Below are 16,094 nucleotides of genomic sequence, written 5' to 3'. Positions count from 1 at the left end.
CCCAGATGTTTTGGCCTTCAATACCAGAAACCCTAACAGCTGGTAAATTGGCTGGGATGTCTGGGAGTTGTAGGCCAAAACACCTGGGGACCCACAGGTTGAGAACCACTGCTTTAGTGCATACCAAGATTCAAATTTAATTTAATCTCAAACAAAAGAAATAAAGGATCAGTAACAAAATTTACTTTATGTAGTTAGCAATAAATTTGGGAGTGTGCGGATGTTTATCTATCTCTCCATGTTCCTGGAACAGGTATATTTCCACCTACTTCTATTCTGATTAATCACTTAAGCAGAAAGAGAGCATGTAGAGTGATTTGGTCTCAAGGAACGAACTGGAATGGAAAACCACAACTGCCAAAGAACCGAAGAAAGAACAATCTTGTATTAAGAAATGCTGTATTTAATTAGCTTCCTGGTGAACATTTGTCCACTCTTTCACTCATATTAACCTGGAGTTTGCAAACTGGTTGAATCATAAATCTGTTTTTGTGAAATTAAAAACCTTAAGCAAACAAGGGGACAGATTCTATTACCGAAAGGAAAAAGTTCAAATGGGTGTCACATATTGGTCTTTTGCCACTGAGGACTAAAGATAGCATGGGCTGAACATAATGTAACATTTTTGCTCTTTCCTTTTTAGAATTCAAAGAGCTTCTGCACAAACAAGGATGTGCGTGCCATTATGTTTTTAAGGCTGGGCAATGCCACATTGGAGGAAAGGCATTACCTAAATAAAACTAATGCGATAAATCATAAAGTGAAATGAATCCAAAACCATATGAATTTAGCACCAGAAAATATGACATTCCATACCAATATGTTAGACTACGGGTTTTTCAATTCCTGGAAAACAAAGGAAAAAAAGATTATACTGTACATGAGTGAGACTATTATCCAGATTACAGTCAAGTGTTACTGTTTTTTTCTGAATGTTGTTTGTGAAAAATATTTTTAAAACTTCTCATTATACATACAAAATAGATAATATGATATACAAAAGAGACTTCATGGAATCATAGAATCACAGAGTTAGAAGAGACCACAAGGGCCAATTAGTCCAACCCTCTGTCACAGAGGAAATACATCAACTATTACCAATAGATGGGCATCAAATTTTGAAAGAATGAGAGTGCAACACACTCCAAGATAGCGTATTTTATTTTCAAACAGCTCTTAGCATCAGGAATTTCTTCCTAATATTCAAGTGGAATATCTTTTCTTGTATTGTCGAAGGCTTTCATGGCCGGGATCACAGGGTTGTTGTATGTTTTCCAAGCTGTATGGCCGTGTTCTAGAAGTATTCTCTCCTGACGTTTTGCCCACATCTATGGCAGGCATCCTCAGAGGTTGTGAGGTATTTTGAATCCATTCTTGTAGTTTGAATCCATTGCTCAATGCCTTGGTCTCTGGAGCCGTAGAAAACAAGCTTGCTCCATATTCCATGCAGTAGCCTTTCAAATGTTTAAACATGACTATGATGTCACCTCTCAGCTTTTTTATTATTCAAGCTAAACATCCTCAACTCTTTAAGCCATTCCTCACGGAGCTTGGCTTCCAGACTTGGATCATTTTGGTCTCCCTTGTGGTGCCCAAGATTAGACACAGTTTTCCAGGTGAGCTCTGACCAAAGCAGAATAGAGTAGGATTGTTTCTTCCCTCAATCTAGACACTACACTCCTATTAATGTAGCCTAGAATTGCATTGGGTTTTTCAGCTGTTGCATCAAACCGTTGACTCAAGTTGCAGCTTGTGGTCAGTTAAGACCCCTTGATCCTTTTCAAATGTACTGTTTTCATACCAAGTATCACCCATCCTATATCTGTGCATTTCATTTTTTCCTGCCTAAGTGTAATACCCTACATTTCCCCCGTTAAAATTCTTTTTTTTTTAAAAAAAATAATTTTTATTGAGTTTCTACAACACATCACACTAAAATCAATAAAGAATAAGAAAGAAAGAGTAAAAAAAGAAAAAAAAACACCCCAAAAAATAGAAAGCCCCACACACGCCCATTTACATACTTGTAGTACTTCCCATCCTCCCTTTTGGGGGCCTAATTTTAGTCAGTTTTTATAATTGTTTCCCCGTTCTGATTGTATTGATATATCCCAGTTTGTTCCTTCTGTGACAAGGTCTGCTTCTTACTGCATGTCCATATACTTTTTATATTGATCCCAATCTGTCCTTTTAATTGGTTGTCCTCTATGCGTCTTCAATAAAAAAGTTAATTCATCCATGTCTCTTATGTCCTCTATTTTCTCAAGCCATTCTTCCTTTCCCGGAATTAGTTGTGATTTCCAATGTTTTGCAAAGATGATCCTTGCAGCTGTATTGATATATGTGAATAATTTATCGTCGTTTGTGTTAAATTGTGTTTCTGAGTCTGTCAGGTTTAGTAGATAATATTCTGGTTTCATTGGAAATTTTTTCCCTAATATTTTCTGGGACTCTGTATGTATCATTTTCCAAAATTTGCCCGCTTCTTGACATGTCCACCAAGCATGGTAATACGATCCTATATGGTCTCCCCGTTAAAATTCATATTGTTAGTTTTGGACCAGCTCTCCAATCTATTGGTATTGTGTGGATATTATTGCACCATGGTCTATTAGTGCCACAATTTCATTTTTTGTAAAATTGGAACAATGGGCATTGCCCTTCTTCCTTTACACATGGTCCTCATAATAGTGCTCAATTAATACAGATTGCATTATCAGCTTATTGCATAATCACAACCTGAATTAAAAAGGGACAACTAATAGCACTCACCAGAAGTTGAATGGCTGCAGCTTGGAAACAGGGATGTAGAGTGGGAAAACGTTACACACAAAACACACCCACACTACCATGTGCATAATATTGCAGCAGCAGCGCTAGTTATTTATTGCACCAGTGGCAACGTGGAAACTATGTGCTGTTTATTCACAGGTTTCTCCTGATAATTAAAAAGTATGGTGAAACAATGAGAGGAAATCTGAGATACAAGTGGCATGTAGCTGCATGATAAGCACTTCACTTAGGCGATCCCTTGTTGTCCGGGTATAATTGACTTCCAGATGTAGTGTCCTGGTGGTGGATACGCAGGTGACTATGGAGTCTATTCTTGACCCACATGTTCTTCCACAGTGAGGACAACGGTTTCCTGGTGGAAGGCGGTCACAATCAGGGTTGGCTGGACATGGCTTCCTCTTTGCATGTTCCTCCCTTTCACCCTCCATTCGTGCCTCTTCAAATTCCACAGCACTGCTGGTCACAGCTGACCTCCAGCTAGAGCACTCAAGGGCCAGAGCTTCACAGTTCTCAGTGTCTATTCCACAATTGTTAAGGTTAGCTTTAAGCACATCTTTAAATTGCTTTTCCTGTCCACCAACATTCTGTTTTCTGTTCTTGACTTGTGAGTATAGTAACTGCTTTGAGAGACGGTGATCGGGCATTCGGGCAACTTGGCCAGTCCAGCGCAGTTGATGGTGTAGGAGCATCGCTCTAAAGCTGGTGGTCTTTGCTTCTTCCGGCATGCTGACATTTTTCCGTCTGTCTTCCCAAGAGATTTGCAGGATTTTTCAGAGGCAATGTTGATGGAATCGTTCCAGATGTTGAGTCTGATGTCTGCAGACAGTCCACATTTTGCAGGCATATAATAGGGTTGGGAAGACAGTAGCTTTATGAACAATCACCTTGGTATCCCTACAGATGTCCCGATCCTCAAACTCTCTCTGCTTTATTCAGAAAAATGCTGCACTCGCGCTCACATACCTCACAACCTCTGAGGATGCCTGCCATAGATGTGGGTGAAACATCAGGAGATAATACTTTTGAAACATGGCCACACAGCCCGGAAAACATACAACAACCCAAAATCAACTCAGTTGAAATGTGGTGCTGGAGAAGAGTTCTGCAGGTATCAGGGCCTGAATTCCCCCAAGAAGCCAAGATGTCTAAACTGAGACTGTTGTACTTTGGCTATATCATGAGAAGGTATGGTTCATTTTAAAAAATCATCATGCCTGATAAGGCTGATTATGAAGACAGCATTACAGATGGATAGACTCAATCAAGGAAGCCACAGCCTTGAGCCTGCAAGAACCCATCAGGGCTATTGATGAAAGGGAGGCCTGGAGGTCCCCCATACATAAGGCATCTCAAATTGACTTGGCAGCAGTTAACAATATAAAAAATGCTTCAGAACAATGGAATTTAACTGATGGTAGCACCATGCAGTGGCGTACTTCTCTTAACCTACAAGTTGAGGGTAGGGTGCATGTTTGTGGCTGTTTAATATTGCGTCATCATGCTGCTTATCATGATACTTCATCTTGTTGATGGGAAGCTTCCCACTGGAGTGGAAATTATCTATTGGACAGATGGCAAGCTATTTAACCTCAGCAGACTGAAAGCCAAAACCAAGATCACAGCAACATCTGTTATAGAACTCCAATATACTGATGATAACGTAGTCTGTGTGCATTCAGAAGAAGACCTACAAGCCACTCTAAACACCTTTGCAGAAGCATATGAGAAGCTCTGGTTGTATTGATCTATTTTGTTTTCATGGCAAGAATACTGGGGTGGGTTGCTACGGCATTACCTTCCCCAGGGATCGTATTTAGACCAAGGGCAAGATGGATGAATGGTATCCTTGAAGTGACTGGCTTGACCTTGAAGGAGCTGGGGGTGGCAATGGCCGACAGGGAGTGGACTGGTCCATGCGGTCCCGAAGAGTCAGAAGTGACTGAATGAATAAACAACAACAACATGAAAAGCTTGGCCTCTCACTCAACATTGAGAAAACCAAAGTACTCTTCCAGCAGGCACCAGCCGATCCCTTTGCAATGCCAGAAATATAGCTTAATGGTGTAATGTTAGAAAACTTTAACCATTTCTGCTACCTTGGCAGCCACCTCTCATTGACAGTGACATACAACACCACCTGAGCTCTGTGAGTGCAGCATTTTTCTGAATAAAGCAGAGAGTGTTTGAGGATCTGGACATCTGTAGGGATACCAAGGTGCTTGTTTATAAAGCTACTGTCCTCCCAACCCTGTTATATGCCTGCAAAATGTGGACTGTCTGCAGACGTCAGACTCAACATCTGGAATGATTCCATCAACATTGCCTAGGTAAATCAATTGAAAATGAAAAAAACCTGACTCCCACCATAAAACATATCTACAACCAGAACAGTAAATACAGAATTACAATCTGAAAACAGGGGAATTCCAGACAAGAAACAATCAGCCAAGCTAACACCACCCAACAAAGGATTCCCCCAGGGAAGAATCCGCCAGGCTTTTAGGCTACAAGGCCATTAAATCCTACTCAACCTGACCAATTTACTATGCCACAACACACCAACACATCCAAGGTATGACCTCCAACAAAAACAAAACCTAAACAAATACACAGGAATGAATAGCCTTACAGTTTCAAAGCCTACCTACTTCTCATTACAGTAGAGTCTCACTAATCCAAGCCCTGCTTATCCAAGCCTCTGGATTATCCAAGCCATTTTTGTAGTCAATGTTTTCAATATATCATGATATTTTGGTGCTAAATTCATAAATACAGTAATTACAACATAACATTACTGTGTATTGAACTACCTTTTCTGTCAAATTTGTTGTCTAACATGATGTTTTGGTGCTTAATTTGTAAAATCATAACCTAATTTGATGTTTAATAGGCTTTTCCTTAATCCCTCCTTATTATCCAAGATATTCACTTATACAAGCTTCTGCCGGCCCGTTTAGCTTGAATAAGTGAGACTCTACTGTACTTTATTTTCCATGCCACAGCAACGCATGGCTGGGCAAAGCTAGTGTGTGTGTGTGTGTGTGTGTGTGTGTGTGTGTGTGTGTGTGTATGCAAATAAATTTAAGAAATCTGACTTGGGAAACAAAGTGTCACACCTTCCGATTTCACACTTGTGACCAGTAGTAAAGACAACCTTGTGTAAGAAAACTTAACTGACTGGATTAACCAGTATGGATATAAAAAATAAATGAAGATTCCCTCCCTTTCCCATTGTTCTCTAAGGTGAGATCCAAACCCAAAATATTCAAATTACATGACAGTGTTGTTGGTTTTTTAGAAACAACTTTCCTTTTTTCATGTCAGGAGTGACTTGAGAAACTGCAAGTCGCTTCTGGTGTGAGAGAATTGGTCGTCTACAAGGCTGTTGCCTAGGGGACGCCCGGATGTTTGATGTTTTACCATCCTGTGAGAGACTTCTCTCATGTCCCCACATGGGGAGATAGAACTGACAGACGGGAGCTCACCCCGATCCCTGAATTCAAACCACCAACCTTCTGGTCAGCAGTTCAGCCGGCACAAGGGTTTAACCCATTGCACTACCCAGGGCAACTTCCTGAGAAGCATTCATCCATAGCAGAAGAAACAGTATTGAAAAAGTGGAGTAATTTTATTTAATAAGTTATCCAGAAGAGGCTGGGTGGAAGAATTCCGTAGCCATGGATTCCCAGAGGTGGATGTTTGGCATGGAGACTAGTTTATATAGTCAATTCTAGCTCAATGGATGTATATACAGAGTAAGCCCACATTGTGCTTATTCTTGCTTTACTGGCTGTGACATTATTGCTCACAAATATGGTATTTCTAGCAAAACAGAGGAGAAGACTGATGTGTAAATATGTTTGTTCAGGACGCAGGTGGAAGAACTGTTCTTTAAAAAACCTAAACTCACAAATGACCATGAGCAGCAGATGTCAATCAATTTGCCATAAATGATGTTTGTTCATCAGAGGTCACTGAGGTCAAGAGTGGGATTCAGGAATACCCAGCTTTTCTGGTTTGGGGCTTCGTGCACCTGGCACTGTTGTTATTTTATCATGTCAGAAGCGAATCAAGGGTACAGTTGTAATGTATCCAAAAACACAAAGTTAAAAACTTGGCATTATACTAAATATCTTTGACCAAAAGCTGGCCACTTGGAGTGCCTCTGGTGTTGCTGTAAGAAGGTCCTCCATTGTGCATGGGACAGAGCTCAGACTGCATTGCAGTAGGTGGTCTGTGGTTTGCTCTTCTCCACACTCACATGTCGTGGCCCCATTTCTTAAGGTTGGCTCTGCATCTCGTGTTGCCAGAGTGCAGTCTGTGCAGCGCATTTCAAGTTGCCCAGTCTTTTGTGTGCCTAAGAGGTAATCTCTTATTCGGTATCGGTCATGGTTTGAGGTTCCAGGTTTTAACCTGCCACTTTTGGACTCTCGTTTGCTGGGGTGTTCCTGCAAGTATCTCTGTAGATCTTATAAAACTATTTCTTGATTTAAGACATTGGCGTGCTGGCTGATTTCCGAACAGGGGATGGGCCAGAGATGTCACTGTCTTGGTCCTTTTATTATGGGCTGCTACTTCCCAGTGGTTGTCAGGTGGTGCAATACCGGCTTAACAGTATAATTTCTCCAGCTGTGTGGGGCATAGACATCCTGTGATAATGTGGCATGTCTCATGAAGAGGCACATCCACTGTTTTAATGTGGTAAGATGTGTTCCGCAATGGGCATGCATATTCAGCAGCAGAGTAGCAAAGCGCAAGGAAAGATGTCTTCACTGTGTCTGGTTGTGATCCCCAGGTTGTGTTGCCAGACCTCCAAGTCAACAGTGCCCATAACACCAAAGAAAACAAAATAGAGGTTATAACAGTGGAACTTAATAGCATCATGATTACCTCTATGTATGTGCCCCCAAATGAAGAGTTTTGTTTCTCCTCTCCTGAGAACTGAACTTTGGTCAGACCACACCTGGGATACTGTGTCCAATTCTGGGCACCGCAGTTGAAGGGAGATGTTGACAAGCTGGAAGGTGTGCAGAGGAGGGCAACTAAAATGATCAAGGGTCTGGAGAACAAGCCCTACGAGGAGCGGCTTAAAGAGCTGGGCATGTTCAGCCTGCAGAAGAGAAGGCTGAGAGGAGACATGATAGCCATGTACAAATTATGTGAGAGGAAGTCATAGGGAGGAAGGAGCAAACTTGTTTCTGCTGCCCTGGAGACTAGGACACGGAACAATAGCTTCAAACAACAGGAAAGGAGATTCCACCTGAACATTAGGAAGAACTTCCTCACTGTGAGACCGGTTCGGTAGTGGAACTCTCTCCCCCAGACTGTGGTGGAGGCTCCTTCTTTGGAGGCTTTTAAGCAGAGGCTGGATGGCTATCTGTCTGGGGTGCTTTGAATTCGATTTTCCTGTTTCTAAGCCCTTGGTGGCACAGCGGATTAAACCGCTGAACCGCTAAACTTGCTGACCGAAAGGTTGGCAGTTTGAATCTGGGGAGTGGAGTGAGCTTCCGCTATTAGCCCCAGTTTCTGCCAACCTAGCAGTTCGAAAACATGTAAATGTGAGCAGATCAATAGATACCGCTTCTGTGGGAAGGAAACAGCGCTCCATGCAGTCATGCTGGCCACATGACCTAGGAGGTGTCTATGCACAACGCCGGCTGTTCGGCTTAGAAATGGAGATGAGTACCAACCTCTAGAGTCGGACACGACTAAACTTAATGTCAGGGGAAAGCTTTACCTTTATCTTTACTTCCTGCTTCTTGTCATGGGGTTGGACTGGATGGCCCATGAGGTTTCTTCCAACTCTATGATTCTATGATAGGCACCAATGGGCGGTAGTAATTGGTGAGTATGTATTGTCAAATTGGTGACTTTAACAGCCATAGCCACATATGGGGTTATGCCCTGGAGAATAAAAATGAAGAAGCTGTCCTCTCCTGGGCTGAACTGCATAAACTATCGCTTATTCATGATAGTAAGCTCCCACCGTCCTACAACAGTAGGAGATGGCACCGAGGATATAACCTGGCACTGTATTTTGAATGGTATCGGGCAGGTCTTTAACCAATGCAGAGATATATCCGAGGAGGAATCCCACGGCTTCCTTTTGGGTCAATCTGAGAAATCCACATTCATAGTCCAAAGTCAGGAGATGGGTGGGCTGGGGGGTAAGTACTTCCCTGAGATTACTCCAGGCATGGACAAACTTGGGTCCTCCTTCCAGGGGTTTTGGACTTCAACTCCCACCATTCCTAAGAGCCTCAGGCCCTTTCCTTTCCCCCTTCAGCTGCTTAAGCGGCTGAAGGGGAAAAGGAAAGGGCCTGAGGCTCTTAGGAATGGTGGGAGTTGAAGTCCAAAACTCTTAGAGGGAGGACCCAAGTTTGCCCATGCCTGGGCTACACCATGGGTGCCTTTGCCCAAGGCTGCTTCTCCTCTCCGATGCCTCCCTGCCAAGGGTGCAAAGCGACCTTTCCTGTCCAGTCATTCGTTCTGGAGGCGGGGAAGGGAGGTGTCCTGGGGCTGAGCTCCAACCACATCAGAGGCGGCCAGGAGCCACGAGCCTCGGAGGGTAACATTGCGCTGGCAGGGAGCACAGCTTTGGGAAGAAGCGCTTGGAGGAAAGGAAGGAGGGGGCAGAAGAAGGAGGATTTGAAAGGGAGGATTTAAAGAGAGAGAGGAAGTGAAGGACAGGTGTGTAAGGAATGGGGGAAAACATTTGAGGGGCTGAAGGAGAGCCCAGAAGAGCAGCCTCCTCGCCTTTCGGGACCTTCTTTCCGAGATCCCAGCCATGAGCGCCTGCCTGGCGCCCGGGGGCTTCGGCACCTTCGACTACCTGGTCTTCGCGGCCATGCTGCTCATCTCGGCCGGGATCGGGGTCTACTACGCGGTGGCGGGCAGGCAGGACACGGCCGCCGACTTCCTGATGGGCGGCCGGAGCCTGACGGCGCTCCCGGTGGCGCTCTCCCTGACGGCCAGCTTCATGTCCGCCGTGACGGTGCTGGGCACCCCGTCCGAGGTCTACCTCTTCGGGGCCATGTTCGGCGTCTTCGCCCTCACCTACGCCCTGGTGGTCATCCTCAGCGCCGAGATCTTCCTGCCCGTCTTCTACCGGCTGGGCGTCACCAGCACCTACGAGGTGAGCCTCCCGCCAGGCTCGTCCCCTCCAGGCGCACCGGCCTCGTGCCTGGGAATCCTTGGGTCCGGAGGGCCAACTGCAGTGCCTTTGCCGCCCGGTCGGTGCTCTTCAAGTTGGCCCCCCAGGTGTGATTGAACTCCCACCACTTTTGATTATCCACCATAGACACTACATCAGGGGTCCCCAAACTTTTTAAACTTGGGGCCAGTTCACGGTCCCTCAGCCCATTGGAGGGCCGGACTATATATATATTTTTAAAAAACTATGAACAAATTCCTATGCACACTGCACATATCTTATTATGAAGTAAACAAACAAAACAGGAACAAATACAGCCTCAATGTTAATAATCATCATCATCACCATCATCATAAAAAATAATAAAGAGGGTTGGAAGAGACCCCTTGGGCCATTTAGTCCAACCCTCTTCTGCCTTTGTGCACCAAATCCTCTAGCAAAGCACCCCCGACAGATTGGCCACCCAGCCTCAGTTGATGATAATAATAATACAGTAGAGTCTCACTTATCCAAGCCTCGCTTATCCAAGCCTCTGGATAATCCAAGCCATTTTTGTAGTCAATGTTTTCAATATATTGTGATATTTTGGTGCTAAATTCGTAAATACAGTAATTGCAACATAACATTACTGCGTATTGAACTACTTTTTCTGTCAAATTTGTTGTATAACATGAAGTTTTGGTGCTTAATTTGTAAAATCATAACCTAATTTGATGTTTAATAGGCTTTTCCTTAATCCCTCCTTATTATCCAAGATATTCGCTTATCCAAGCTTCTGCCGGCCCATTTAGCTTGGATAAGTGAGACTCTACTGTAATAATAATAATAATAATAATAATAATACATCACACAGCCCTAAACACTTGGGAAGTGTTCGACTTGTGATTTTGTGATATGAAATCCAGCATATACATCTTGTTTCTGTGTTATACTGTACTATGTTTTTGTGTCAATAATAATAATAATAATAATAATAATAATTTTATTGTATGACACAGCAAACAAGATAGACATGCTGGATTTCATATCACAAAATCACAAGTCGAACACTTCTCAAAATAAAGAGGGTTGGAAGAGATCCCTTGGGGCATTTAGTCCAACCCCCTTCTGCCTTTGTGCACCTAAAGCACAAGCAAAGCATCCCTTAATAATTAATAATTAATTAAATAATAATTAAAATACCATTATAAACATCAAAGGTTTGGAAGGTGTGGGAAGAGGCGCCTTCCTCGCTGGAGGAGGAGGGAGCCGCTGCCACAGGGGCCAGATAAATGGCTTCGATGGACCACATGTGGCCCCCGGGCCTTAGTTTGGGGACCCCTGCACTACATAAACCAGAGTGTCAACCTCATTTTTCTTGAAGGCCACATCAGCCTTATGCTTGCCTTCAATGTGTTGTTAAAAGCTTTCATGGCCAGAATCATTGGGCTGCTGTAAGTTTTCCGGGCTGTATGGCCATGTTCCATAAGCATTTTTACCTGAAGTTTTGCCCACATCTATGGCAGGCATAAGGAGCCCCAGTGGCGAAGTGTGTTAAAGCACTGAGCTGCTGAACTTGCAGACCGAAAGGTCCCAGGTTCAAACCCCAGGAGCGGAGGGAGCGGCTGCTGTTAGCTCCAGCTTCTGCCAACCTAGCAGTTCGAAAACATGCCAATGTGAGTAATAATAATAATAACTTTATTTTTATACCCCGCCTCTATCTCCCCAAAGGGGACTCAGGGCGGCTTACATAGGGCCAAGCCTGAATAAAAACAATAGCAATATAAAACACAACAATAGACAAAAAACGCACAATTATAAAAATTTAAACATTAGCCAATAAAAACAAATGACAAAAACTAATAAAAACATGGATTAAAACAGAGAGGTTGTAAAAGTAGACTGGGTAAGGTGCACCATATAAATATTGTAAACATGAGGTGACTGATAAAGTGCTGCAAATTCTTGGAAGTAGATCAATAGGTATTGCTCCAGCGGGAAGGTAACGGCACTCCATGCAGTCATGCTGGCCACATGACCTTGGAGGTGTCTACGGACAACGCCGGCTCTTCGGCTTAGAAATGGAGATAAGCACCAACCCCCAGAGTCAGACATGACTGGACTTAACATCAGGGTAAACCTTTACCTTTACCTATGGCAGGCATCCTCAGAGGTTGTGAGGTCTGTTGGAAACTAGGCAAGTGGGGTTTATATATCTGTGGAATATGGCCATAGCCAGAAAAAACTTCGGGGTGGGGGTGGGGGGGGGGTGGGGTGGGGGTTGAAACTTTTTTGGAGAATCATTGAGAGTAGTTCCATAACACAAAATAATTTAGAAATCAGGCTTCGATAAACTTTTGGGGTATTTTGGATTTCAGAATTCCAGAGAAGGGATAGTCAACCTGTATCATTACATCCTTTTACAAGTTTCTTTCATATCTGTGTTCTGTTTAATAGGTTTTATGGCTTAGGTGTGTGCATGTTTATTAAGATCTATTAACACTAGAATTGTTACTGTCATGAAGATAATTATTGTTTTGTGTTTATGATAAACATTGAAGGTCATGTTTCTTTCTTGCAGGCAATTCTACATAGTGCCCCTGGGTTGGGCATAGGTGGGGGCTGGTGATGTTTATGTCTGTGCAATGGGGAACCCAATTTAAGTTTTAGTCCAAAGCTTAAGTTAGCTATCCAAGGTATTAAATCTTATGTCCAAAGTTTTTTTTTTTTCGTGTCAGGAGCAACTTGCACCAAGTTGCTTCTGGTATGAGAGAATTGGCCGTCTGCAAGGACGTTGCCCAGGGGACGCCCAGATGTTTTGATGTTTTTACCATTCTTGTGGGAGGCTTCTCTCATGTCCCCGCATGGAGCTGAAGCTGATAGAGGGAGCTCATCCGTGCTCTCCCCAGGTTGGATTTGAACCTGGCAGCCTTCAGGTCAGCAACCCAACCTTCAAGTCACAAGGCTTTAACCCACTATGCCACCGGGGTAAAGTAGGGTTAACATATTGGATGTCCAAAGTAGGGTTAACATATTGGATAGCTTATTTACCATTAGGATTAAAACCCAAAGTCAGTAGCTGCCACTGGAAGAATGTTTACAGTGATTACTTGTTACATAATCCAAGGTGCTGTAGGTTGTATTTCAGAGAAAAAAACTGTCAAATCCATTTCTGACAACTCCTTGCCGAGGAAATCTCTATGAAAGTCAACAGAGACACTCCCCCACAATGTGTATTTACAATAAGAGACAAAGGAAATGTCAGGTAGAATATGGTCCAAACAATAGTCAATAAACAAACAGAGAACCTCTTCCAGTATAAATATTACCTCCTCCAATATGATGCATCAAAATCCAATTTAGAGTGGTCTCTTATAGTAGCCTGAGTGAAAGGTGGAAAAGTATTGTGCAAGCCTTTGAGTTCTTCAGAACTCTTCCTTGGCCAAGATGTTAGAATAAAGCTTTCTCTCTGTGTGTATGTGTATCATAGAATCATAGAATCATAGAATAGTAGAGTTGGAAGAGACCTCATGGGCCATCCAGTCCAACCCCCTGCCAAGAAGCAGGAAATCGCATTCAAAGCACCCCCGACAGATGGCCATCCAGCCTCTGCTTAAAAGCCTCCAAGGAAGGAGCCTCCACCACAGTCCAGGGGAGAGAGTTCCACTGCCGAACAACCCTCACAGTGAGGAAGTTCTTCCTGATGTTCAGGTGGAATCTCTTTTCCTGTAGTTTGAAGCCATGCTGATTTTTATTGCAGTGTAGTCAACAATTGATTATGATTATTTGTAAAATGCAAATATGCCACTATTAAAGCTAGGCCCGACCAGAATCTTGGATGGTTTAAATATAGCCTACAGTATCTTGGTCTAAAAAATAGCCTACATCACCTTGAATTATTTATCAAGTAACCTTGGAGTTGGAGCCGTGGTGGCACAGTAGGTTAAACCCTTTTGTTGGCTGAACTTCTGACCTGAAGGTTGGTGGTTTGAATCCGCAAGATGGGGTGAGCTCCTGTCTGTCAGCCCCAGCTTCCATGCGGGGACATGAGAGAAGACCCCCCCAAGATAGTAACACATCCGGGCACCCCATGGGCAGGCATGTAGCCGGGGGGGGGGGGAACTTGAGGGGCTTCAGCCAAATTCCCCCAAATTCTCAGCGTGGTCCGCAAGAAGGCCTTACATTTATTATTTAAACTGTTATGTTTATTCATATCATGATCTGATCACCATGCTCAATATATCCCATATGCATGGGGGTATTGGGATAACTATACAAAAGGTTTGCTAGGGTAGACCCTCTCCTGCTCAGACTCAGCCGCCCCCCCCCCCCCCCCCCCCGAACCAAAATCCCAGCCCCTCCCGAAACAAAATCCTGGCTATGGGCCTGCCCATGGGCAACATTTTTGAAGATAGCTGATCCTCTCACACTAGAAACGACTTGCAGTATGTTCTCAATTCGCTTCTGGCACAATAAAAAAAAACCCTTGGAGTTGGATCTCTCTCAAAAAAATACTGGGAAGATGAAAGTCCCAAGTAACAATCCCAGATCCTTCCTGGCAGAGATTAATTTGAATGTCTACATCACTTTCCATTTTAAGATTGTGATAAGAAGTAAACTACATGGCTTTAAACATCAGCTACTTTTTTCTCCCCTTCCCCCATAGTTTTAATATCTTTGATGAAGAGTTCTGGAAAATTGAACTGCTAGTGTGTTATGTCTAATATTTCAGTTGACTTTTTTTTTTAAACCAAAACAACAGTATCCTAATAATGGGTTTTAAAGTTGTTCTCTTTGCAGCATGTTTACTTTTTTCCCAACAAGAGATTATCTCTTTTTCCAAAACTATATATATATAAATGATAAATGTGTTTCTTGCAGTACTTAGAACTGCGATTTAACAGGTATCTGCGTCTGTGTGGGACTATGCTCTTCATTTTCCTGACGGTAAGGAATTGTATTTGTATATTACTTAACTGTGGAAGTTTCTAATCTAAACTGGATTTTTGTTGTAGCCAGTTTTGTAGTTATTTATGCTAGATTGGCAAAGAAAGTTAATTTATTCCCTAGCATAAATAATAACAGCTAGTGTGATGGTGTGCGTTTCAGAATAGAACTCCAGGAAACCAGGATTCAAGTCCTCTCTCAGCCATGGAAACGCACTTTCTCAGCCTCAAAGGATAGTAATGGTAAATCTCCTCTGAAGAAATAATGCCAGATAAACCCTATGATAGATTCATCTTAGAGTCTTCATAAGTTTGAAACAAAGGCACAAAACAACAATTTCTTAATCATTGCAACATCAAATTGGTTTTAGAAACTTCAGGCATGAAATTGTGATCAAGTTGTTTAATGTTGCCTAATTTTGAAGTGGCAAAAGAAATAGCCAAGTAAACAGAGGAGGAGGTATGTAAACCACACAGGGAGCTTTAAGTGAAGCATGATACAGTAGCTGGCTGCCACCAATACAGAACTCTATTGTTAAGAAGCATTTTCCCTAGATTCGAGAATGTCGTAGATTCTGCTGCAGAAACTCTTGTCTGCAAACACTTAAGTGCTTTAGGTCTATAATAAAGGGATTTGCAGTGGTGGCTGGTTGTTTCCATGTCAGAATCATCACTCCTGGAATGTAGTCAATCTACATTAGGTTTTAGTCCAGGTGTTTTGGCCAACAACTCCCAGAAATCCCAGCCAGTTTACCAGCTACTAGGATTTCTGGAGTTGAAGGCCAAAGCATCTGGGGACCCACAGGTTGAGAACAACTGTTTAGTCCATCCTTTAATGGAGCTATCCAAGGTGCTGAACCATATCGCCTGTAAAATTTGGACTAAAATCACTGTTATATAGACATGGGATACAAGTCACCATTGAATACTTGCCAGAAATAAGTAAACCACTAGGCACTTGCTGGGAGAAATAACAGGAAGGATTCTCCTCATTGTACTGGAGTCAATCTTCACTTTTATTTGCTGGCAACATATACCCTTAAAACACTTGCTATGCTACTCCTTTCTGTTATCATGTTGGTCATACAAAATGAAAGTTAGTCTAACATAACTACAGCTCCATTAACAGCATTTTCATTGCGTTCCAGTTATAGTATTTTAGATGCAGAAGCCAATGCCATTTTTACATAGTATATGGTCTGGGGCATGCAGGTTTGCCTGCA

The 16,094-nt window shown here is 42.9% G+C and overlaps 1 protein-coding gene across 1 annotated transcript in view; it reads left to right on the top strand.

Annotated features, from left to right (window-relative positions):
- The first annotated feature begins 9,325 nt into the window (after positions 1-9,325).
- The window catches only part of LOC100564451 (sodium-coupled monocarboxylate transporter 1), a 27,998-nt gene continuing 21,229 nt past the window's right edge, over positions 9,326-16,094 (top strand). The window contains exons 1-2 of the mRNA XM_062982845.1: positions 9,326-9,928; positions 14,807-14,872. Of these exons, the coding sequence (XP_062838915.1) occupies positions 9,581-9,928; positions 14,807-14,872 (414 nt within the window). The 5' untranslated portion in view covers positions 9,326-9,580. The remainder of the gene's footprint in view (positions 9,929-14,806; positions 14,873-16,094) is intronic.

Source organism: Anolis carolinensis, chromosome 5 (genome assembly GCF_035594765.1).
Source record: "Anolis carolinensis isolate JA03-04 chromosome 5, rAnoCar3.1.pri, whole genome shotgun sequence".
In the NCBI taxonomy this organism is placed as follows: Eukaryota; Metazoa; Chordata; class Lepidosauria; order Squamata; family Dactyloidae; genus Anolis; species Anolis carolinensis.
This window is presented reverse-complemented; position numbering and strand designations above follow the sequence as displayed.